Source organism: Nymphalis io, chromosome 27 (genome assembly GCF_905147045.1).
Source record: "Nymphalis io chromosome 27, ilAglIoxx1.1, whole genome shotgun sequence".
Classification (NCBI taxonomy): domain Eukaryota; kingdom Metazoa; phylum Arthropoda; class Insecta; order Lepidoptera; family Nymphalidae; genus Nymphalis; species Nymphalis io.
In genome coordinates, this window is record NC_065914.1 from 1,732,679 (window position 1) to 1,759,736 (window position 27,058).

The following is a 27,058-nucleotide window of genomic DNA, read 5'->3' on the forward strand; positions in this document are numbered from 1 at the left end:
AAAATACAGTTAATAGATATAAACGTAATTTAAAAACATATCAATGGAAACATTCATTTTATATTTTATTTTTCATCTGTTATTAAAGATATGTACAGTAACAGCCTGTTAATGTCTTACTGCTGGGCTAAGGCCTCCTCTCCATTTTGAGGAGAAGGTTGTGGAGCTTATTCCACCACGCTGCTCCAATGCGGGTTGGTAGAATACACATGTGGCAGAATTTCAATGAAATTAGACACATGCAGGTTTCCTCGCGATGTTTTCCTTCACCCTTAAGCACGAGATGAATTATAATCACAAATTAAGCACATGAAAATATAGTGGTGCTTGCCCGGGCTTGAACCCACGATCATTGGATAAAATTCACGCGTTCTAACCACTGGGCCATCTCGGCTCATCAAAGATACGTACAAAAATAAATTATAATTATTTCCATTTATTTTTTTTGTAGTTACTTATATTGTTTACACTAAAGTTTTGTATACACATAATAATTTCCGAACTGAATTAATTTGACATCTGTGATCTGACAACTAAACTGATGTGACGTGTAATTGTAAGCCGAAAGCTGTATTCATCGGCTCCGCATAATTTCCTAATTTTATCAAAAAAGAAGCTCAAAATGAGCTCTTTCAAACGTGATAAGAAAGAAGAAGAAGATACCGGTGGTAATCCATATTCGAATCTGGATAAAACTATCGTATTGCAAGAGGCGCGTTATTTTAACGAAACCCCAGTCAATCCTCGAAAATGTTCACATATTTTATCGAAAATCCTCTTCTTGCTGAACCAGGGTGAGAAGTTAACTACACAGGAGGCTACGGACGCATTTTTTGCAACTACGAAGTTATTTCAATCGAAGGATGTTATGTTACGTCGAATGGTATATTTATGTATAAAAGAGTTAAGTAAACTTGCTCAGGATGTAATCATCGTAACATCGTCTTTGACAAAAGATATGACTGGTAAGGAGGATATGTATCGGGCAGCAGCTATAAGGGCTCTATGCAGCATCACTGACAGTACCATGATACAGGCAATAGAAAGATATATGAAACAGGCTATTGTTGATAAGAACCCAGCAGTGAGCTCCGCGGCGTTGGTTTCCGCACTGCACTTGTCATCAACTGCACCAGATTTAGTGAGGCGATGGGCGAATGAAGCTCAGGTTTGTGACATGATTATATACATTTTTTTTTTTACAATTCGAAGGCAAAAGTAAAAATAGATCATATTAGGTAAAGTGATCACCGCTAGTTTAAATGACACTAATAAATATGATGCTCTCAATATAATTTTGATAATAATTTGACAGAAGCATTCCTTTTACTAATTGATCGTCAATAATCCACCACTAGTGTGTAAAGCCTCGGACATGATAATAACTTAACAGGCACTTAAAATGGCTTGAGTGACCATTATCCACATAGTACATTTATCATGTAAATAATACAATTATATTCTAAAAAATAAAAAATAAACTATTTATTATAAATAAGAATTATTAAATGCATTTTATGACAATAAATGTTGCATAGTGAAATATGATACATACTGTGAGTATTTTATGCGAGACCAGTTATTAAGGTCATTACAAAGCTTTTACTTATTTAATAATTTAAATCCCTATGCAATAAATACTTTCTTTGGCAATAGAATACATGATGAGTGGGTTGTTTATATCAAGATGGGTTTGCACAAAGCCTTTTTTTGTTTGATTCCCACCCATGACAGACATTTGTGTGCATGAACATATCTGTTTGTCTTGAGTCTGGGTGTAATTATCTATATAAGTATTTATTTACAAAAGAAAAGTAGTATATGTAGTATATAAGATGTCTGGTTTCCATAGTTTCACAAGTTCACAATTTGGGATCAGATGGCCGTGCGTGAATGATGTCCCAGGATATTATTATTGTTGTTTTAATATAAAAAACACCAAATCAACATGCCAATTTTAAATAAACTATATTGTTTAACTCCCCGTGTAAGTGGTTATAGCATCGATTAAAAAAAAATCTTATCAATATATCAATTGATGGTATCTACAATAAAAGTGTTAATGTTTTCTTTTATCTTCAGCCATATTAATAGCCACATGGTACAAAATAATACCTTGATAGGATCTAGGTAGGCTGTATAAAATTACTGGTGCTTAAAGAATTGTGAATTATAAACTTAAATCGTAATGATGTATTTATTAGTATGTATGTATATTTACTGGTGGTAGGGCTTTGTGCAAGCTCGTCTGGGTAGGTACCACCCACTCATCAGATATTCTACGGCAAAACAGCAATACTTTATATTGTTGTGTTCCGGTTTGAAGGGTGAGTGAGCCAGTGTAATTACAGGCACAAGGGACATAAAATCTTAGTTCCCAAGGTTGGTGGCACATTGGCTATAAGCGATGGTTGACATTTCTTACAATGCCAATGTCTAAGGGCGTTTGGTGACCACTTACCATCAGGTGGCCCATATGCTCGTCCACCTTCCTATTCTATATAAAAAAAAATATATAATATGTTGTTGATATTAGACACATTAGTCATATCATTTTTTTTTACCCTAATCTGATGGTCCTAGTTTTTTTGCGATCCCTTAAGTAATTCTAAGCTATACTTGTTATAGTATAGTATAGCTGAGATGTGTATATGCTATTTCAATTTACTAGAATAAAACCATTAAAACTGATTCAAAGAAATGTTCAAGATGAATAAATATTACTGAATTTTTGATATTACTGTTTCCTATCGGTTCGTCTAGTATCAGCATTCTGACCTAGTCGTAGATTTATTTAATTTAGTTTTATAAGGATTTAATAAAATTTGTATATAAAGTTCCAATAAGCTAATATCCAAATTTCAAGTTGAATTCCATGATGAGATTTACATTCTTCAAATAAACGTCTATACAAAAGTTCACATAAATGGGACATATGGGCATTTCGGAACGACACCGAAATACGTAATCAAAGTAGATATTTGATTTATTTATCGTATGTATATCGTTTTGTTACAGGAAGCAATCAACTCCGACAATGCAATGGTTTCCTATCACGCGCTGGGCATCTTGGCGTGTACTCGTAAGAACGACAAACTGTCTACCGTAAAATTGGTAACTCGCTTGGCCAAGTCACCTCTAAAATCGCCTTACGCGCTTTGCCTCTTGATCCGTTTAGCTGCTCAGCTAGTCGAGAATGATGACTCTGATGCGTCCCAACCCTACATTGAGTTTATTGAATGTTGCCTGCGTCATAAATCGGAAATGGTCATTTATGAAGCAGCCCATGCGATTGTCAATTTAAGAAAAACTGCCAGGGACTTGGCACCAGCTGTTTCAGTGTTACAACTATTCTGCGGATCATCCAAAGCTGCACTAAGGTTGGCTGGAGCGAGAACTTTGGCTAGATTGACTACTAAGCACCCAACAGCTGTGGCTGCGTGTGCTGTTGATCTAGAAAACCTAATATCTGATCCAAATCGGTCTGTAGCTACTTTGGCTGTAACAACTCTATTAGCTACTGGTGCAGAAAGTTCGGTTGATAGATTAATGAAGCAGATATCGAGTTTTGTGTCTGAAATATCAGATGAGTTTAAGATTGTTGTAGTCCAAGCGATACGTCGACTTTGCCAGAAGTTCCCGAGAAAACATCAGTCATTGGCCGCTTTCTTAGCTGGCATGCTCCGTGATGAAGGTGGTCTTGAATACAAAGCAGCGATAGCCGATGCTATCATAACTCTGGTTGAAGAGAACCCTGAAGCGAAAGAGACTGGACTGGCACATTTATGCGAATTTATTGAAGATTGCGAACACACGACTTTAGCCGTTCGTATTCTACATCTTTTGGGACGTGAAGGCCCCAAATCGCGTCAACCCTCGCGATACATACGTTTCATTTACAACAGAGTTATATTAGAATCTGGTCCAGTGAGAGCTGCTGCGGTTTCCGCTGTTGCACAGTTTGGAGCACAAAGACCAGAGTTGCTTCCAAATATAAGAGTTCTTCTTGCCAGATGTGAACTAGATGATGAAGATGAAGTCAGAGACCGCGCTATATACTACAACGCGATTCTGGACTCGGGTGATCAACAACTGATAAACGATTTCATTATAGATGTGCCTAAACCAAATCCAGTATTATTGGAAAAAGCGTTGCGAGACCATATCGCCACAAACCCAGATGAACCATTCGATATTATGACAGTTCCAATGGAAGAAGAAAAGAAGGAGGAGAAAGAAGACCTTGCAGCGATAGAAGTACGAAAACCGAAGCAGATGACTCTTGAGGAAATTTATTCAGAGCAATTGGCACAAGTGCCAGGCATCGAGAAACTTGGCTCGATCTTCAAAACCAATATGCCCATAGAACTGACAGAGGCCGAGACGGAATACAGGGTGCGTTTGCTGAAACATGTATATGTCCGGCACGTGGTATTACAGTTTGAATGCATCAATACGTTAAATGATCAGATTTTGGAGGAAGTTCATGTGAGATTGGAATGTCCCCCAGAATACGAAATAAAGTCTATTCTACCGTGTCAAAAACTTGTCTACAATCAACCGGGCAGTGTTTTCGTAGTAATTGAGTATCCTTCTTCTTATATAGACAGCTTAGGCACTTTCGGGGCAACACTAGAGTTTGTAGTACGTGATTGTGATCCTAACACAGGACTCCCTGATCCAGGAGAAGGTTATGCTGATACTTATCCCCTGGAAGAATTTTACATGGGCTGTTCAGATCAGATAAGGGCTAGAGGTATGGGTGAAGATTGGGAGACGACGTGGGAAAGGGCGGCAGGTGTACCAGAAATATCAGATACGTATGCGCTCCCAGATCAAGATCCCACTGCAGCAGCGAAATCCGTCTGCGAATATTTGGGTTTGCCAAAAGCTACTATTATTGGAGAGGCCGTTAAAGAAATTAGAGGGGGAGGTGTTTTCAGAGGCGGAGCGCCGTTTTTGGTAAGAGCTAGAATAGCTTCAAGTAATGTAGGTGTGACAATGCTGATTGCTGCTAGGTCGCCCCGAGAAGACGTCGCACAGCTCTTACTGGCTGCAGTCGGATAAATCACTTATGCGAAGCAATTTTTGTCGTAGTATCACTTTTTAAAATTAGGTTATGAGAAATTAATCATTCGCAAATACTAATATAATTATAACAGTACAATACAATATATGAAAATGAAATATTTATTAAAATAAATTTGAATTTTGAAAACGCTTAGCGTAAAGAAATTTGCAAAAAGTTTTTTATTGTCTTTAAAATAAATCTTGCATAACAGCTGTCAAAATATTTCAGAAATAATACTCCTTTCAGAATGTTAAAACAATAATTGTAATGCTTCAAAATGAACCGATTCAAATGCATAAATGATTTAATAGATGTTACACTTTTTTCACGTGTATTAATTTGTATGCGCTCATTTATATTTTTTAGGTAAACGTTTTCATTCAATTTAAAATAACTATGCAATTCATATTGTTTATTATTAAAGTATATAATAAAATTCTAGTGTTTTTATGCATTTATTACAGTATATTGAAATTGTATGTCATTCCTTATAGCATAATCATAACAATCAATGACTAAAATAATCGTAATTCTGTATCTTATAAAAAAAATGTAATCGAAGATAATAAAAAAATCAAAACAATGATTTTTGTCATTATTATTTTAATTCACAAAAATCGAGACTTGTTTTAAGAAATGACTTAATATTAGGAAGTTTTATAATTAATTATTCAGAATTAATTAATCACTAAGATTAAATTATACGTGTTTTTAGACGTATTATTTTAAAATCGAACATTTTTATTCTGTATGATAATTAGTGACTAAATAAATAATAGCTCAGTTTTCGCGGGTGTTAGTAAAACTTTTAACTTCAAACAAACAAAAGCTGACGTCACGTCTAAAACATTACATTTTAATAACTGTTAATATAAATGGCGATTGTATAAACATAACAAGCCCCATTTCCACAAAATTTAAAATAATCGATCAAAGTGCAAAAATGAATATAAATAGGAAAGATAACGGCGATTGGATATTTTGTCCGTCAAAAAGTATCCCAGGAAAATTTTATCATTTCAATATGCGGACTGGGGAAGCTGTGTGGTGTCAGATCGAAACTGAGGTATGTAAATATTATTTATAATACGAAGTCTTATTTAGAACTTGTTAATGAAGAACAATCCGTTTTATTTTCATAGTTTTACTATGATTATTTGTTGATATTATAATGATGATGGCGGCTAGCCAACTTTCCAGGCTAAGTCTTGTAAGCCGCTAGACCAAAAAAGCTGTTTATTGATTATCATTGTAAATATTTTAGGACACAATGTGACATGACAATGAATTTATCTGATTTCTAACATACATCATCTTTTGATATAACAAATGTCTAATATAAATAAAATTAATTGATTTTTATTTCATTAAATGTAGCGATAATAAAAGAGATACTTATTAAAAATATAGCAATTGTAACCCATTTATAAAGTGTAACTAATACTCAATATGTTTATAATTAAATTCAATTTAATAGTTATTTTTATAACTTACTGCTTAACATATTGCTTAATTTGTGTCTATGTATGAGCAATTAATATATATATTGTTTGCCTGATGGTCTGGAAGAGGTCACTGTGTCAGTGATAAAACCTCTTTTTTCTTGCTATATTTGTGTATGCAATACAGATTATTAATATTTTATTCAATATTTATAAAATGTTTTCAGAATAAAGTTCCAAAAAATGATAAAGAAATTAATAAGAGTTATGAATATCTTAAACCAGTTAGCCCGCCTAAAGAAAATCCTATGTCAAATATTTGTTGTCCTAGAAATTGTCTTGTAAACGAATCGCAACATATACATTTATCTGGTGATATGACATTACCTAAATACATATCAAATGTCCCGAACATCACTTGGACAATCCAGCTGCCAAATTGTACAGGAAACTTGTCAGAATTTAAGAAACAGACATCGGACCGAAATACACAAACGCCTGAATCAGATAGAGATACGTTTGTCCAAACATGCGCTATTCCATTGTCGCAACGTTTCACTCCATCTGCAAACTCTAAAACCAGTATGACTCCTAATACTAATATAAACGAAGATTGTGCAAGTGGTATGAGATTTCGATCGTCGACACCATTGAAAAATTGGTGCAATACAGAAATGTTCAATTCAAATACATTCAAATCAGATAAAATAACAAATTCAATGGTTAATAGAAAACGCGATCACTTAAAATTTGTGTTAAAAGAGCCACAACTTAAAAGACAAAGAACATTCCCGGACAGACATTGCAAATATCAACTCTCATTTTTAACGAATCTTAATTCTTCATTCGACTTAATTGAAAACACAAACCTAAATGCTCAACATAAGGTTGAAAATGCAATAAAAAATCCAACACCAGGTTCTAATCAAGAATTAGAGCCGAATGATTTACGATTTTTTTTACAAATGAAAAGAAGAACATCAATTGGTATGTATGAAAATAAAAAGCAAGGTTATATTTTTTTCATTATTAATACCATTTCATTAAATTCATCAGCTTATAAACTACTATTGCATGTAAAGGTTTTTAAAATTTAAACCTATGTCTGTCTATGTGTGTGTTTTTTTAATTTGAATATATTTGGGACGGCACTTGGCTTTATTTAAAGAAATATTGTGTATTCAGATTTTCATATATAGGATTTATATTCAGAATGGGTGGCTGTTTTAAATTGAATTTAATTTTAAGGTCCTACTTGAACAATGTTATTTTTTATTTTGTATATGTGTTTTGTTTTAAAAGTTTTAAATACATTTGTGTATTATAAATTGGAATATTTATAATATACAGAGTTATTTGTGATTTATTAAAAACTTGCAGTACAATTATGTTAATCATCACAAACAACAACAATTATTCAATTCCACTTGGTGGTACCCAAGCCCACCTGCGTAGGTACCACCCACTCATCATATAATTTACCGCTAAATAGCTTGGTATTGTTGTATTCCGGTATTAGAAGTGAGTGAGTTAGTAGAGCAACAATAGTAAGTTTTGCTGTTTGGCGGTAGAATATGCGATGAGCGGGTGGTCCCAGACAGGCTTTCAGCAAACCCTACCACTAAGGAAGTCGTCCAAGCTCCAACACAAAACGAAGTACTACTGTTTAATGGTAGTATAATTTTTGTCTCTTTTTATCAGAGAACAATTTATTGAAAGAGCCGCCGAACAAAAGAGTGAAATTTAATCTTGATAATAATGATGATGATGGCTCTTCACACTTAGCTGATGGTAATGAGGTGAGCTTAAACTTTATCTTTAAATATTCTTGTAATTCTTTAGACTTAGCCGATGCTAAGGTGTTACGCCAATCCATACTGAGAACGTTGTTATTGGTGGATTATTTTTTCTTAAAGATAATCCTTACTGATCTCGTGGGGGTTGAAATAGTATCTCTATCTTTCTCGTTGGCACATAATTTATGTAAATATATACATATATATATATATATAAATTATGTGTCATAGAGTGTTAACAAATAGATGCACTCTCTATTTCTATCCCATTATTTGATGGGACGGATACTCGATACGGTCAGAGAAAGAATGACAGGCTTTCATACCGAGGTTGCTGTTGAGAATTTGAAAATTATTGTGCAAGCTCGGCAGTACCACCCATTCACCACTTATTTTACTAAACAGCAATATTTAGGAGTGTTGCGTTTCAATACCGGCTGCCCCCTCTTGGGGTTTGAACCCAGGATTTTCGCATCTGCGGCCTTATATCTAGCCACTAGACCAACAAGGCAAGTACTTATGTATACTGTAGAACAATAACCATATAACAATATTAGTTTCATTTACCACTTGACCGTTCGATATTAATTTGTTTGTTATTTACTTCTTCTTTCGTATGTCAAATCAATAATCTCAGAAAGAGAGAAGCTTGTGTCTACTCTTTTCCTTCTTTCATAATTTATTTGACATCAATCACCTAGACAATACACCAAGCTTTAAAATGTTAGCTGATTAAACTTTAAGCCTTGTTTTAGGAGATACCAAAAACACGAATACCGATTAAATCATTAAAAGATTTAAACAAAGATGTTAATGACATATGGTATATAATTGTGGATGAAGATATTCTGATGAATGACTTTAATTTTATAATGGATTATATAAATGAAGGTTAGTTAATTTGAACGCTTTTTATATAATATAACGTTATATACAGTACAGTAACAGCCTGTTAATGTCCCACTGCTGAGCCAAGGCTTCCTCTTTTTTTTGAGGAGAAGGTTTTGGAGCTTATTGCACCACGCTGCTGCAATGCGGGTTTGTGGAATACACATGTGGCAGAATTTCAGTGAAATTTGGTTTCCTCACGATGTTTTCCTTCACCGTCTCAAGCACGAGATGAATTAAAAACACAAAAACTGTTAATAGTACATTATATAGCAGAGCTATATATCGCATAGAATATATAAATCTAAAGTTTATATCCTGGGACATTTTTCACACACGGCCATCTGATCCCAAATTAAGCTTGTACAGAGCTTGTGCTATGGAAACCAGACAACTGATATACTACATATACTACTTTTCTTTTGTAAATACATACTTATATAGATAATTACACCCAGACTCAGGACAAACATGTTCATGCACACAAATGTCTGTCCTGGGTGGGAATCGAAGCCACAACCTTCGGCGTGAAAAGGCAAGTATCTACCGACCACGCCAAACGCTCGTCGTTTGTTTAACTTTACTCCTTAATCGTATTCATAAGTCAAAAACTGTATATGTATGTATTTTTTGGTATTACAGATGTTCTCTGCAAGTTATTAATACCTTATTCCATGGTGCAATACACAGAGTCGTTGGGTAGAGGCGAGCACGGTGGCCGTGACCGTGTGATATTTGCTCGCCGGGTCTATCGGTATCTGGTGACTTCGAGACAGGGTAACATCCCAAAAAAAAAATACGTACCCACTCATCAGATAATCTACCACCAAACAGCAGTCCACCTGGCTGGAGGGCGCCCTACGCTGCGCTTACCGATTCGCGTATTTTATAGATTCGCAGCGTAGGGCGCCCTCCAGCCAGGTGGACCGACGACCTTAAGAAGGTGGCGGGCACCAACTGGATGCGGAAGGCGGAGGACAGGGAGCTTTGGCGCACCTTGGGAGAGGCCTATGTTCAGCAGTGGACAACGATTGGCTGTTGATTGAAACAGCAGTACTCAGTATTATTGGGTTCCGGTTTGAAGGCTGAGTGAAGTTTAACAGGCACGAGGGACGTAACGTCTAAGTTCCCAAGGTTGGTGCCGCGTCGGCGATGTTAGGATTGGTTGATTTCTCTCACAGTGCTAATGTTTATGATGGTGGTGACCACCTACTTAATCAGGTGGTTCATTATTTTCAGCTCTTTCGCCAGAAATAAGATTAAGTAATACCCTCTATGGGGGTGAAATCTTTATACTTTTTGGGTAAATATAACTCCCGAGATTAGTTTTAATAAGCCGACTACGGTTTTAACTAGAAATAAAATCGACTTTTTTCGAGTAGATTTTTACAAGAACTTGTACAAGGATTGTCAACACTGCACTATTTGAATAAAACACACATTGCTCAAAACTCATTTTATTACAAAAACAACATTTCACTTATACAAAAAAAATAAAACAACGAAAAGCACGAGATGAATTATAAACAGTAATTAAACACATGAAAAATTCAGAGGTGCTTGCCCGGGTTTGAACCCACGTTCATCGGTTAAGATTCACGCGTTCCCACCACACAAAGTAGGTATATTATAACTATCGGAGTCGCGTGAACCAACGGTCCCGTTTGGTAGGTCCGAACTGTATCGCTCTCTGTAATGAATTGAGCTCTCCAACCTTTAAAATGTGACAGTTACCCCTCCAAACGATTCCGATCACGTGACTCGTTACGTCACGGCGGTCACACCCCAGCGTTACAACAACTTAATTACTAATTATTCGTAAACGACGACATATATATATTTTTATCTTACAGTACAAATAGTTGAAATAGAAGATGGCTCATCACTTATGGATGATATAGTCAAGTGCTGTTTGCAGGTTATGGACGAAGACATCCAGATAGTAAGTAAATAAAATGACATAACAAAATATATAAACCATATACATCGATTTACATTAATTAACTGGAGATATTCTACCGCAAAACAGCAGTACTTGGTATGGTTGTGTTCCGGTTTGGAGGGTGAGTGAGCCAGTGTAATTACGGGCACAAGGGACATAACATCTTAGTTCCCAAGTTTGGTGGCGCATTGGTGATGTAAGCGATGGTTAACATTTCTTACAATGCCAATGTCTATGGGCATTGGTGACCACTTACCATCAGGTGGCCCATATGCTCGCCCGCATTCCTATTATATAAAAAAATAACAATGTTAATAACAGATAGCCTCCAGTGAAGTGCGCCCGTATGGTAGGTAAGGAAGGGAGGGGTTGTTATAAAAATGTACCCTATGTCCTTTCTCAGGTTTCAAGCTTGCTTTATACCAAATTTCATCAAAATCGGTTCAGTGTTCCCAACCGTGAAAGCTGGACAAACAGAGTTGCTTTCGCATTTAAATTATTAGTATAAATTTCATTAACAGAAACAGCCTGTGAATGTCCCAATGCTGGGCTTAGCCCCCTCTCCCTTTTTGAGGAGAAGGTTTTGGAGCTTATTCCACAACGCTGCTCCAATTCGGGTTGATGGAATACACATGTGGCAGAATTTCAGTTAAATTAGACACGTGCAAGTTTCCTCATGATGTTTTCCTTAAGGACACCGTCAAGCACGAGATGAATTGTAATCCCAAATTAAGCACATGAAAATTCAGTGGTGCTTGCCCGGGTTGGAACCAACGATCATCGGTTAAGATTCACGCGTTCTTACCGCTTGGCAGATTTCATTACAAGGAGTAAATATAAACAAACCATAGATTTAATAACTCTGCTGTATTGTACACTGCAAACAGTTCTTGATTAACATATATTTATTTATAATACAAAACTATTCCACTTAACTACTTATAAACACTTTATCCGGTTAAGGGAACCGGTTCTACATTGAATGAAATAGAATCTGACTATGGAATAAAAAAACTTTTGCATGAATAAATTTATACTAATAAACTAGAAGTCTTTTTTTCGTAATGTCTAATTGAACAAATTACTAAACTAAAATACATAAAACTTATACCCGAAGATAAAGCGAGTTTCGGAGGTTTAATATTATTATATAAGTACCGCGCTTCACAGTTTCAACCGCTTAAATTCAATCTTCATATGACAAGCGTGAAATTAGTTTTCTTGTATGTATAAGTACGATTATTTTTCAGGTATTTATAACGAAAAATTTCGAATTAGAAAAAGTAGCGAAAATGTATGGAATCGATGTTTATTCGTTTGACGATATTAAAAATTATTTAACAAATGCCAGAGAATCAACTGGAAATAATACAGAATTTAAAAATAATCTACAAAATATAAACAATTTTGATCCTTATGTCTTAAGCAAGAGTAATCTAGAAAGTAGACTTAAAATAAGTCAATTTATGTATAATAAGCATATTGATATGAATCCTGCTAATCAGACAAATGGACATTTAAAAGATGATTTTCGACATATATGTGATACAACAGATAATGTAAATACAGAAAATAATTCGACAGACGTATGTAAACGTATAGAAAAATTAAAAATAATTGTCGAAAAATTGACTAATAAAAATAATTCTATATATATAAATAATGAAATAGAAAAATCGAGAAATGACCCTAAAACGAATCAGACAGACAAATCGAACGATATCGAATATCGAATTGAAATCAATCAAAGAAAACGAAATTATTTGTCGAAATTCACTTTAAATCTTGAAGATAATAAAGATTTACGCCAGAATTCAAAGTCCACAGATAATTATATGAATTATGAAAAATATAATCGGCCAGTTGCATCAATGGACAATTTAGGTGATGAGCAAAATTTGATTGAAGATGAAGACGTCAGAAAGAATATCATCGAGAGATATGATGAGTGGATTTGCTGTTACGTGCAGATCATGGAAGAGTTTGTTCATAAAGTCCTGCAGGTACGTATTGATGTAGGCCAATCTCGAGAGAGATCAGCCAAATGCGCAAGTGCGCTCTTACCTAACTCTTATAATCCGATGGGATGCAATCCGAAAACACCGGAGAGAGTTCAGGATCCAGCGGCTTTACGTGCTTTCTAACACAGTAACATTGTATTGGTTCGACCCTGGATGTGAACGCTTCTCCTCAAGGGATAAGTGATATCGCACTTTTCCACTAGACACCCCCCACACTTTTGTGCGTATCGACGGTAGACTTACCAGCGAGCCTCCTTTTTTTAAAATCAGTTTAAAATGAATCATTTTTCTATGTTTTTCTTTTATTGCAGATACATTTGAACGATGAAAGTGATATGCCTTATTTTTTAAACGAGGGTTTGGAATTCTTGAAGGGAATATATTCTCACAGTAAAGCGGTTAGATCAATCATTGAAAAGATGTTAACATTTAACCGACTTTTTACAACGAAAGGTGGGTTCAAATGATTCGTTTTTTAAAAAGCTAGAAGATCTTGGTGGAGCTAGCTAGAGGGTCTTGTGCAAATTTGTGTACTTACCACCCACTCTTCATATGTATATTCTGCGACCAATCAGTAATGCTTAGTATTGTCGTGTTCCGGTTTGAAGGGTGAGTGAGCCAGTGTAACTACATGCACAAGGGACATAACATCTTAGTTCCCAAGGTAGGGTCTATGTCTATGGCTGGTAACCAATTTATAATATCCTGGGACATTATTAACACACGGCCATCTGATCCCAAAGCAGAGCTCGTACTATTTAAACCACACAACTGATGTACTACATATGCTACTTTTCTTTTGTAAATACATACTTATATAGATAATTACACCCAGACTCAGGACAAACAGATGTTCATGCACACAAATGTCTGTCCTGGGTGGGAATCGAACCCACAACCTTCGGCGTGAAAGGCAAGCATCTACCAACCACGAAAACCGGCCTGACAAATTTTCACGTGACTTTTTGTCCCATATTGTAAACGTTTTAATAATTTTATTAAATGTTTTCTATTTTTATTTTAAGATTTTAATAAAACGTATACGGAGCTGAGTGATTTTATGAAAATGTTAGAATGCGGTTTCTTGTTGATCGAAGCCCTTAAGGTAAGGTTTCAATGTCACATGTCAATAATATTTTCGAAGATAAATTTGTCACCAAAAAAAAACCCATTTTTCTAGAACATACTATCAGAAGATTTCTCAGAAATAGAAGGTTTTTTAGTGAAATTGTTAGAAAGTATTGAAAATTCAAAGTATTTTGAAGAATTCGAAACAATTGAAACGCCATTACGGAGAAGCGATGAGGACACGCGTGTGCTTAGACGTAACTGTAAGTGACTTTTATATACAAACTAGCTATTCGTTCCGGCTTCGCTCGGGTTTTTTTATATAGAATAGGAAGGCGGACGACCATATGGGCCACCTGATGGTAAGTCACCAACGCCCATAGACATTGGCATTGTAAGAAATGTTAACCATCGCTCACATCGCCAATGCCCCACTAACCTTGGGAACTAAGATGTTACGTCCCTTGTGCCTGTAGTTACACTGGCTCACTCATCACAAACCGGAACACAACAATACTAAGCATTACTGATTGGCCGCAGAATATACATATGAAGAGTGGGTGGTAAGTACACATATTTGCACAAGACCCTACCACCAAGATATTCTAGCTTTTTAAAAAAAAAAGCCTGTAATTTTTTTCCCCTGTAATTACAATGGCTCACTCAACCTTCAAACCGTAACAATACCAAGTACTGCTGTTTTGCGGTAGAATATCTGAAATATTTTTATAAGAAGAAAAATGTATTTCGGATAGGTTTTGCGTAGATTCCGTTCTTAGTGAGCGTCTACGTCGGGGAATGAGTAACTGTGACAAATTTTAAGTCAATCAAGAGTGGTCTTCCGCTTATATATATTTATATAAGCGGACGACCATTTTATTATTAATTATCTAGATATATTTATAGATAATTAAATAAACAGCGCAACATTAACAATAATAATAATTAGTAATTTCTAAGTATTTAATAAATTTTAATTAAGTCGATTGTAAACTAAGAACTAACTAGAAGCCGAGATGGCCCTGTGGTAAGAGCGCGTGAATCTTAACCGATGATCGTGGGTTCAGACCCGGGCAAGCACCACTGAATTTTCATGTGCTCAATTTGTGATTATAATTCATCTCGTGCTTTACGGTGAAGGAAAACATCGTGAGGAAACCTGCATGTGTCTAATTTCACTGAAATTCTGCCACATGTGAATTCTACCAACTCGCATTGGAGCAGCGTGGTGGAATAAGCTCCAAACCTTCTCCTCAAAAAGAGGAGAAGAGGCCTTTAGCCCAGCAGTGGGACATTCACAGGCTGTTACGGATTGTAAACTACGCCCGATTAATGTTCCTGCTTCAAAAAATCTTTCTTTTTCGCCTTTACATATTATATGTACTACTTATTCTTTTATATAATGTTTGTAAATTGTGTGCAATAAAGGCTTAATTAATAATAAATAACAATGCCAGCCCAGTGCTGGGCAGAACCTTATCATCTGTTTAAGAGTGGTATCTTAAGACGTTTGGAGGTTATGGGAAGATGGAGCTGCAATGCAATTTGTTGGACACCGTGAGGAAACCTGCACGTGCTTATAAATCTGCCATACGTATCCACCAACAAGCGTTGAAGCACCGTCACGCAATAAACCCTAAACCTTCTCCTCGAAAAGGGGGGATACCTGTTTCCAGAATTAAAATGCAGTTATAATAATACCATATTCATTTCAGTTGTCAAAAAGCGAAGCTATATTGTAAATTATTTGAAAAAACATTTCGTTGAATGGAAAAACTATGTTGAAGTCGAAAAAGAAAATACTGAGGTTAGTTTTTTTTTAATTTGTTAATATTAAAGTTGAATACGGTAACCGGGATCGCCTTGAACTGTCGTACGCACTAGATATGAGTTAGGGGCCCTAAAGGGTTTTTTTTTTTTATATTTGCCGGGAGGGCAAATGACTCTACTCCACCTGATGGTAAGTGGTAGTAGAGTCCAAACGCGACGACGGCCAGTACAGACGGGAAAAACGTTCTGCACTAGCCGCCATCGCCCTACCGGCCCGCAAGATGCCTCTTCACGCCTCGTTTGAAGGAACCCGGGTTGTAAGAGGAGGGGAACACGTGAGCTGGTAAGGAATTCCATTTTTTGGAAGTGCGACAAAGAAAGGAGTTGCCAAATTTCTTTGTTCGCGATGGAATTGATGTCACAGTAAGGCGGTGACATCGAGAACCAGCTCGCGTGGACTTAAGAAGGAAGGGGGAAGCAGGAATTAGAGAGAATAATTCCTCAGAGCACTCGCCGTGATACAGACGATAGAAAGCGCTCAGTGCTGCTATCTCACGACGCAATTGTAAAGGTTCAAGGGTGTTTGTGACCTTTACGTCGCCAATAATGCGTACGGCACGTCGCTGCAACCGGTCCAAGGCCTCAAGTAGGTACTTAGCGGAGCCATCCCAAAGGTGCGAGCAATATTCCACGCAAGACCGTACCTGTGTTTTGTACAGCAGGCACAGTTGTTGTGGCGTGAAAAAGCGCCGCACCTTGTTCAGAACTCCGAGTTTCCGTGAAGCTGTTTTTATAACAGCCTCGATGTAATCCCTTGGACTAAGGTCGCAGCGAACGTCAATCCCCAGCATGGCGATTTTGCTTTGCATCACCAGCGGAGTACCACAGAGGGAGGGAAGAGGGGAAAATGTTGACTTTTTCGCCGTGAGAGCGCATACCTGTGTTTTCTTGGCATTAAACTCAACAAGATTATCAGAGCCCCATTTGGCGATGAGCTCTAACGTCCTATCGAGTTCAATGATAAGATTCACCCGCCTCTCCTCAGTTTCCGCCCGCCCAGCCACTGCGCGTCCGTGGTATCCACCATGCACTGTACTATCATCTGCATAGCAATGTATGTTCCCAAGGGAGAGCATATAATTGATATGCAAAAGAAAGAGTGTGGGAGATGGAAGAGACCCCAGCATTCACTACATAGAATTGTGAAGCGCAACCATCTACTAAAACACGAAGGCTACGCTTGTGTAGGAAGCTGGCAATCCAGGTGCATAGCTGAGCAGGCAGACCATATGCCGGTAGGTTGGAGAGAAGACTTCTGTGCCAGACCCTGTCGAAAGCCTTGGAGATATCGAGGCTGACGGCCAACGATTCTCCATGCTTGTCGATAGCTTCACCCCAGAGGTGTGTTACGTACGCTAGAAGATCACCTGTGGACCGTTTTGGTCGAAACCTGTACTGACGATCATTAATTAGACAGTGATCTTCTAGGTAATGGATCAGTTGGTTGTTTAAAATCCGTTCCATCACCTTACAAAGTACTGAGGATAGCTATTGGCCGATAATTTACCGGGTCAGACCGATCCCCTTTTTTGGGAACCGCTTGCACATTAGCTCTTCTCCAAGCCTCCGGCATACTTCCCGAAGAGAGAGAAAGTTGGAACAGGCGCGTTAACACAGGAGACAGCTCCGCTGCGCACTTCTTCAGCACTATGGCTGGTATTCCATCGGGACCGCTAGCTTTCCGTACATCAAGTGATTGCAGCTCCGCACGCACATCACGTTGCCTGATTTTAATGTCAGGCATCGTATGGCCACATGCAGGTATTGTAGGTGGCAGTGCACTACAATCATCGATGACGGAATTGTCGGCAAAGAGTTTAGCCAGGAGATCAGCTTGCTCTTGCGGACTGTGAGCTAGCGATCCGTCCGGATTTCTGAGCGGTGGCAGCGAAGGTTGGCAAAAATTGTTTTGCACAGACTTGGTCCGACGCCAGAAGCTACGGGAGCCCCTAGGATGCGAAACAAGGTCATGACCAATCTGTACAATGCGCTGTGCATCCGCTCTCGTGTATGCCTTTCTATAGGACTTGGAATTTTTATTATAGTTTGCTTTCAGTGAGTCAATGTTAGATGCCCCGCTAATACAGCCGTTGATCCACTTGCGATATGCCGCCTGCTTAGATGATACAGCATCGGCACATTCACGAGTGAACCAACGGTTACGCGTACTCCTACTGACGAGATCTGAGCTAAGAATGTAGTATTCCATTCCCAGCATTATCCCGCCAGCAACAGCAGCGGCACTAGCTGTCGGGTCATTCCCACTGAAGCAACGTTCCTTCCAAGGGACCGACGCATAGTAATCGCGCATACCGTCCCAATCCGCCGACTTATAGTGCCAAACGCGACGTTTGCATACCGCTAGTGGCGGCAGCTTGGCCTGTGGCACTCTGGTAGAAATAAGACTGTGATCCGAAGAGCCAAGAGGGGCCTGAACCACAACCTGATATTCCACCGGGTGAGAAGTCAGCAGAAGGTCCAGTAGAGAAGGTGCTTGCCCATCAATGTCTGGGATCCTGGTGGGCTGATCAACCAGTTGGGTCAAGTCATGTGTGAGAGCAAAAGCATGAGCAGTCCTTCCAGCATGGTCAGTTTTGAGGGATTTCAACCAGGATTCGTGGTGAGCATTAAAATCCCCCAAAAACACCAATTCCGCGTTAGGAAATTGCTCCTGCGCAGCATCTGCCACCCGACTAAGATGGTCAAATAATCGGCTTGTCTCCAAGTCACCATTGTGGGATCTGTAGAGGCACACGTAGACTCGGCTCTGACGAACCAGGTCCACACGTACCACCAACATGGAAGGAGGGGTCCTCCAAGCAGCGCAGTCGGTGACAGCAAACATCCGTCCTGACGAACAAGCATACTCCGGTTTTCGCTTTGAAGGATTCTTCAAGCGTGTAGCCGGGATAATTAAGGTAGCTGGTATCGACAGGACGGAGTATTTGTGTCTCCGTGAGAAACAACATTGCTGGCCGTGCTGTCTCGAGATGGTGGTGGACAGCGTTGAGGTTAGTGTGGAGTCCTCGGATGTTAGAGAACTCGACCTCAAACAGCGAGGGTATGGTGGGGGTGTGCACCGCTGTACGACCGTTATTTCTGTTTTGTTGCGCCATTTGGGAAAAATAGAATGGAAAAGAGACGTGAAGCGAGCGATGTATTGCCACGATAGGGATGGGCAAAGCGTGGAGGCGTGTTTCCCCAAGTGGTTGCCAAAAGGGAAAATACACTGACCCGCCGGACGGAAGGGCCCCCGAACCCCCCCGGAAGTGGCCGCCGGGACCCCACCAACCGGCACGACGGTCCACCCCGAGATTATGCGTGGCCTGGTGGGGCAGCCTCACGAGCTGGTTAGGCACGCTCGGGCCCCTGTACTATGCCACGGGCGGCCAGCGGAATAGCCGTTTCTTCGGGTCTCCCTGTCCGGCAGGTCAATACAGTTTCCCCCGGCATTGGTTCAACAGCCGTCTCCAATTGGACCAACACCCATCGCGGCAATACTCGCTCGGGCTCTGGCTGTACGCTGGCTGACCTCGAAACGCGGCTGCAAGCCACTTCACGAGTTTTTCACCATGCTTACGGTGGTAACAAGCCAGGCGGATGTTAGCATCCTACCACCAGATGAGCAGATGGTCGCTCAGATATCCCTTAGTCGCCTCTTACGATACCCATGGGAAAGAGAGGGGCAGTGAAATGTATTCTTTCTCCGTCACTGCACGGATAAAAAGGGTGAGCTGATCACGTCAGGGCAGTTGAAAAAATCCCGCCGCCTGTCTTTTTGCAGGGGTTCCCATGGAGAACAATTCCATATAACTCGGTTCCCCACTGGGGATCTCCTGGAGATTAACCTCTTAGAATTAGCTAGTCGAATTATTGGTTTAAAATTGATTGCGTTAAAGGGGACTTTTTAAAAGGTAGCTCTGGTAGAGTACCATCAGTGTCTATGGTTTACCAATGTCTATGGGCGACCGTGATAACTTAGGATCTGGTGACCCATTTGCCAAATATTTAAAAAGAAACACGAAACACACATTGTTTTTATCGTAAGCAATGAAATTAAATAATTACACATTTATCTTTCAGGATGAAGAATTAAATACACACATGAAAATATACCGGACATCCGGTAGAAATCTAAATACGTTCAAAATCGATAGTCACAAACGAATATCGTTCGAAAACCCAAGAGATAATTTAAAATCACAAGAACATGGGATTGATAAAGTTAAACAACAAAGTGACGTAGAATCACCATTAAACCCAATACTTCATAGGAATACATTTAATGATAAAAATGGCCCAAAAGTGATAAGAAATAAAATTCTAATAAACGAAGCCGAAGAAAAAGTCAATAAAGCAACACACTTACATCTAGACATTCTTGATTATTCAGAAATAGTAACCCTATCGTCAGACAGTGAAATATCTAAGGATAATAAGAATAATGATGGCGGTACTCTAGATCATTTAAATAATGATTTTGATATGACAGAAATTAAAGAGAGCCTTTCATTAATTAATGATGCGAGAAATGACTCAACCGTGGACAGTGGGTTTGAAAACGAAGTACACGCTTGTAGTTTGATAAGGAGTTTTCTGACGGAACTTAGTTCAACGCTTAAGTTGATTTATAGTTTTGTGTGAGTATTTTTCATCTTGCCCAAACCAATAATCATGCTGGTTTCGTTCATGAAGCCCATCCTGTTTCGGTATAGTCTGGTCACGAGTCAGGAAGTTGGAAGTGTGTACACTCGTGCCTCGGAAAGCACGGGAAGCCGTTGGTGCTGCGCGTGAACTCTCCTTGGTTGTGTCAGAGGAAATAGAGAAAATCTAAATCTAAACCTCCCTTTGCTATTGTTATTGTATAACTTAGTCCCGCTTACCATATTGTGATATGAGAGGGGGGGGGGGAATAGAGTACATTTGTGTTTGCGCACATATATGTGCAATATAATATGTCGTGCGCAGTTTGCAAGTCACGCTTGAGGGTATCAGAAATTGGGCAGGAGTATATTAATGATCATACCATTTAGGTATATTTAAATAATTTGTACTAATATTATAAATGCGAAAGTAACTCGGTATGTCTGTTACGCTTTTAGTGCTAAACCACTGAACTGATTTTGATGTAATTTCGTACGAAGCAAGTTCGAATTTCAAGAATGAACATAAGCTATTTTTTTAACTAATACCTGCCCCCCCCCATTCCTGTAATACGCGGGTGAAAGCTAGTATGTAATATATTTTTAGTGATAAATGCATTACGGAGTTGCAATGTCAGGAATTGTCTGATGAAACAAAGAATAAACTCGCAGATAAAGCGAACCAGACGCACACACACATCGCTGACGTCATCGAGAAGTTGAAGAGGTTAGTTTTCATTAACGATCATATTATTGTAGGGGTTTTTTTAAATATTATTGGAGGTAGCCTACTGTTTGCAAAATCAGAGATATTATAATTTCAAAATTATTGCATAAAGCGCTTATGTTATTTAATTAATTATAAGCTTAATTAAAACAATGTAAACAAACTCCACTTGGTGGTAGGTCTGGGTAGGTACCACTGACCAGATAATCTACCGCCAAACATCAATTGTTTGAAAGATGAGTGAGACAGTGTGACTACAAGGGACATAGCATCTTAATCTCAAGGTTGGTACTGCATTGGCGATGTAAGGGATGTTTAATATCTCTTACAGCGACAATGTCTATGGGCGGTTGACTATTTACCATCAGGCGGGCCATTTGACAGACTACCTACATACTGTTAATAAAAAAACAATGATAATGGTGGAATATTTTTAGTATTATCGAGAGGGAGTCGGCGGATAGTACACTAAAAACCTTGTTCATAAAGGCCGGAACTGACGTCATAGAGGATAAGCGGATGACCAGATACAGGTAAATATAGTTTTAAATTTGAAATAAAGAAAAGACCAATTGGGGATATCCTGGAAGATTGATATCTGTTGATTAGTTAACTTATTAAAAACATCAATGCTTGGTATTGTTGTGACCCGGTTTGAAGGGTGAGTGAGCCAGTGTAACTACAGGTGCAAGGGATATAACATCTTGGTTCCCATGGTTACACTTCATTCAGCTACAGTGTGTGGACAATGGTAAACAATTGCGTTTCTCTCTCTGGTGGCGCATTGGTGATGTAAGCGATGGTTAATATTTCTTACAATGGCAATGTCTATGGGCGTTGGTGACGACTTACCATCAGGTGGCCCATATGCTCGTCCGCCTTCCTATTCTATAAAAAAAAATACGAAGATATGAATAATAATGAGATTCCTTTGATATGTTCCATAAAATTACATTGCCAGCAATATTTTAAGATAAAATGTGATAATATCTTTATCGAGTGTGACGCACTCATACACTTTTCAGACAAACGGTTACCAAATGTCTGGAACAGGCACGAGTTCTAGAAAGTTCTCTGAAGATTATGATGAAAATAACAAGCGAAGACTGTGACGTTTCTTTAAGCAGTAAAAACGATATAACACATTTTAATATATTTGAATGAATACATACAAATTTGGAATAGTAATCAAATTATTTCTTGTGAAATTAAAATCGCTTTATTATAAGTATAATTATTTGTAATCAATTTTTATATTAAATTTGGTTGAACCAATATTTGACGATGATTAACGGGATTTTCGATTATAGTATCATTTCTAGATATTATATAACACAGTTATATATTAAAATGTATCTTTGTCTATGGTGACTTTATTATTGAAGGTTTTTTTTTTTTAATTATATGCGCTGGGTATAAACATGGATACAGACTTGGGCTATATGTAATCAGATTACTGGTTAATGATTACAATGTGTAATCATCAATCACGATCACAAAGTAATTTTCTGAATAGGGTCACGGATGCTCTGGGACCCTACTCGACTCATTTTTTTTTATTACTTTCATACTGTAGTCGTAATCATTAATTAGATTACGCATTGCCCAAGTCTGGGTGGGCAGTGCCCCCCTATGTAGAACCGTTATGAAAATATCTATAATTATTTAATAATAAAAAGCCGAGATGGCCCTGTGGTAAGAACGCGTGAATCTTAACCGATGATCGTGAGTTCAAACCCTAGCAAGCACCACAGAATTTTCATGTGCTTAATTTGTGATTATAATTCATCTCGTGCTTTACGGTGAAGGAAAACATCGTGAGGAAACCTGCATGTGTCTAATTTCACTGAAGTTCTGCCACATGTGAATTCTACCAACCCGCATTGGAGCAGCGTGGTGGAATAAGCTCCAAACCTTCTCCTCAAAAAGAGGAGAGGAGGCCTTTAGCCCAGCAGTGGGACATTCACAGGCTGTTACGGTATTTAATAATAAATAGTAAATATCAAAACGCAGAGCTATCTATTTTATGAGTTAATGTCTATTATATACATATTATTCACTTCAAACAGTTCTTGCTTAATATATATATACTACTACATATATATACCTATTTTAATTTTATACAAAGTTCCGATAACAACTTCATCGACATACAAAACGCAATTTTTCAAATATCCATTATGAATACCATAGATATCTCGACCAATGGTGTCACGTTATTTCGAGGTCACAGTTTATTTGTCTTTAATCCATGACATTGGAATCGGATATGGCTACCAAGACAAAATTATAGCTACTAACATGATGAAGCTCATGACTTCATGTGTTCCATAGCTTGTGAAAGCTAGTCACAAAATTAACTTTCAAAATCGAAGCAAACCTTAAGAATTGTTTTTTTTTTTTAATTATTAAAAATATCAATTAAAAATTGAAAATTTTCATTTTTATTGCTTACATTACATACATTATTTTCATTGCTCACAATAAATGTACGTTGCAACCTTTAATTTGTTCTTAATTACTCAATCGATTACAATTGAATGCATACACGTGAGGGTAGAGAAACGGACAAAGGGTACCGGGGACGGTTTGTCCTCCCTTAAGATTTGGGGCTAAAATTAAGTGGAAATGTATCGGCCGTGATGAGTATGAAAGTGATTTTGAATTTGTTTTTTTTTTTATAGGTTTTAGCGATTCTGTGATTAAACTTGACATATTTCTAAGTCATTATTATATTTGTTGTTAGAAAACATATATTTTTGTTTCGTTGATTGTTATTACTGTTAAGTCATTGTTGTGTTAATTTGATTTATAGATTTTAATAAATATATTAAATATATATCATTGTTTCATTTACATAAAATTAATAAGGTATTTCAGAACTGGGTAGAACCACCCACTCGTCACTTATTCTTATCCAAATAGCAATGCTTGGTATTGGTGTGTTCCGTTGTTATTTTAAGTTTTCTTTTAGTTACTAGATGGCGCTAGTCGTTTTTTATTTATTGCATAGGTGGACTCGTCACCAACGCCCATAGACATTGACATTGTAAGAAATGTTAACCATCGCTTACATTCAAACCGGTACACAACAATATCAAGTATTGCTGTTTTGCGGTAGAATATCTGATGAGTGGGTGGTACCTACCCAGACGAGCTTGCACAAAGCCTTACCACCAGTAAATCTTAAATTTGTCTTTTGAATCTCGCTATAATTATTTATTTCTGTAAATACTAAATAAGATTTGGCGTATTTAGTCTGGAAAAAACTATAGAACTATCTGATAAGCAGTATTTATCCGGTAATTTATTCTAAAAGTGCCACAGTACAGTACGCCCAGGTAAACCCAAACAAAGTGAGCCAGTGTACTGAAAAAGGAATAAAACCTTTATGTTCCCAAATTTGGGGGCCGATCGGCGATGCAAGAAAAAATAGACAAGCTTTCTTAATTACTTTATTTCACTTAAATATAATATAATAGTTTACAAATAATATAAATGATAGGAACAATCGATTTTTATTAATAATAATGAAAATAAGTCTCATGCACATTACAGATGGGAAAAAAACAATTTGACGTCAGAATTAAATTCAATCAAATATGACCTTGCATAACTTCAAAAATTAATTTTTCTTTAAATAGATATCAAATTTTCAATATATTTTATATAAATCTTTAACACACCAGGATTATTTATTTGTACTCCATATTATACAATTTAAAAAATGTTAAGAAAGAATCAACTTCAAAATTTGAAACCGATTGATCTCATGTGTTATTTCTTTTATACGTGACATTGGCAGAATACTATGGCGCTCAACTGACGTAGATACATAAAAAAAAGAGATACAAGAAATGCAACACAAAAGGTAGAGGCGTCTTTATCGCTTTTTAGCCTAGTAAGCTTACAAGATGCTTACGGCTATGGTAATCGGCGATTAAACTTATACAGTAATTTATAAATTGAAAAAAATATAATTTTATGATGATTATCTGGACGTGTAGTAATTCCACATGTAAGAATAAAATTAATATTTCGATTAAATTGATGCAAAAAATTATTATTAACACACTCATCGCGTGATATAAAAAATGTGTTAATATTTTTCAAAGTAACTTTGTAAACATAAATGTTACTAAATCTTAAAAAGGAACGCATCAATAGTAAGTTAATGCCAGTATAAAACGGATTTGAACGCTGCATGTGTAAAAGGATCAGTTTATAGATTTAGTACAAGAGGTTTGGCACTTATGTCACTTAAAAATTAGAATAAACAATTACATAAATGACAGCTGTCAAATAATTGTCAAATTTATATATAGCCTACAAAAAGATAATTTGTCCTAGTATATAAAAATACATGTAAATAATATAAATGAAACATAAACCCTGTTCTATATATAATAAAAAGTCCCCAAAATACTCTCACCTTTACTTACTTATATAACTCTTTGATGCGATACAAATTCAGTCTTAATTTAAAACTATCTTAATTAAAATCTTTTTATCTATTTTATTAATATTTGATAAATCACTTATGCACTAGCTATTTACGTGAAATTTAAAACTTTTTTACTACTCATTATTCATTATTATAATTTCACATATTTGACATTTTAAGTATTCGTAGCTAAGACTTGTGAATTCATGTAAATTTAATAAAGAAAATAAATTAAAAACGTAAGTTTTCGTTGGCTTATCAAATAAACTATTAGTATTTATGTTTTCAGGAAATTGTCCGCTAAAACTTTGTTTATAAATATAGATAGTAAATTTTCAGCCGGTGTAGTGTAACACGTTGGCCTTTGAAATAATAGATAAAAAAAATCCTAGAGCGCTTAAAAATTCAATTTTTTTTTTTATTTATAAGTCCTAATGAAATATTCTTACTACAAAATACGTGAACAAAGATGTAGAATGAATTATTATATTTCTAGGCGTGTGTGCGTCCAGAATTTACGTCTACGTGCGTCTTTTGTTTATTTAGCCAATTATGTTATTAAGCTATGTGGCGGAAACTTAACTTTTCGTAGCTTTACTTAAAAATGTTTCTCTTTCGTATGAGAGTATTTTATTATGTTCTAAATTATCTACAATTGTTTTTTTATATTGGAAAATAGACGGTAACGTCTCCTTTCTCACTCTACCTCGATAAATTTGTTTTATTATGAGGTAAGTCCCTAAAATTAATGTCACAGTGAATATGACAGTTGACAGCGGAGGTAGGATGACCAACATAAAGTATACCATGTTCAAGACGTAAGTAGGAAGGCCTTCCTGATTCTGAAAAATAAAAGTGACATTTTAAAAATAGCTTAAAATGTAAGTAAATATAAAATATAAAGTCTTATCTATTAAAGATTTTGTAACATAATATTTATATGTAATGACAGGTAAATTTTACAATTTCGCAAAATTATGAAACTTTTTTTTAATCGTTTATAAATTTTAAAAAATATATGCAAAGTACTGATGCCATAAATAATTAATTTAAAAAATAATTACGAGACAAATCACATTATAAAGTATCATTTGACAAACAAAATAATTACAGTAGTTCCGGTCCTGCCGACCGGTATATGTAAATAGCTTTAAGTAAATTTTATAATATTTAATAAAACGATATG

The 27,058-nt window shown here is 36.8% G+C and overlaps 3 protein-coding genes across 3 annotated transcripts in view; 2 read left to right on the forward strand and 1 right to left on the reverse strand.

Moving 5' to 3' along the window:
* Positions 1–554: 554 nt before the first annotated feature.
* LOC126778804 (coatomer subunit gamma-2-like) lies at positions 555–5,562 on the forward strand. Its single transcript, XM_050502488.1, has 2 exons — positions 555–1,168; positions 3,019–5,562. Exons 1-2 carry the CDS (start codon positions 623–625, stop codon positions 5,065–5,067), a joined length of 2,595 nt encoding a protein of 864 aa, XP_050358445.1. The 5' UTR covers positions 555–622; the 3' UTR covers positions 5,068–5,562.
* Positions 5,563–5,905: 343 nt separating this feature from the next.
* On the forward strand, positions 5,906–23,408 carry LOC126778795 (uncharacterized). The gene is made up of 15 exons (XM_050502465.1): positions 5,906–6,137; positions 6,741–7,500; positions 8,215–8,312; positions 9,065–9,200; positions 9,840–9,974; positions 11,051–11,139; positions 12,390–13,142; positions 13,472–13,613; positions 14,186–14,265; positions 14,341–14,491; positions 15,944–16,035; positions 20,142–20,698; positions 21,309–21,428; positions 21,866–21,961; positions 22,454–23,408. The coding sequence occupies exons 1-15, from the start codon at positions 6,015–6,017 to the stop codon at positions 22,590–22,592; spliced, it is 3,471 nt and encodes a 1,156-aa protein (XP_050358422.1). The 5' UTR covers positions 5,906–6,014; the 3' UTR covers positions 22,593–23,408.
* A 2,645-nt stretch (positions 23,409–26,053) lies between these two features.
* The window catches only part of LOC126778832 (scavenger receptor class B member 1-like), a 42,905-nt gene continuing 41,900 nt past the window's right edge, over positions 26,054–27,058 (reverse strand). Inside the window, exon 12 of the mRNA XM_050502533.1 lies at positions 26,054–26,714. Within this exon, the coding sequence (XP_050358490.1) occupies positions 26,451–26,714 (264 nt within the window). The 3' untranslated portion in view covers positions 26,054–26,450. The remainder of the gene's footprint in view (positions 26,715–27,058) is intronic.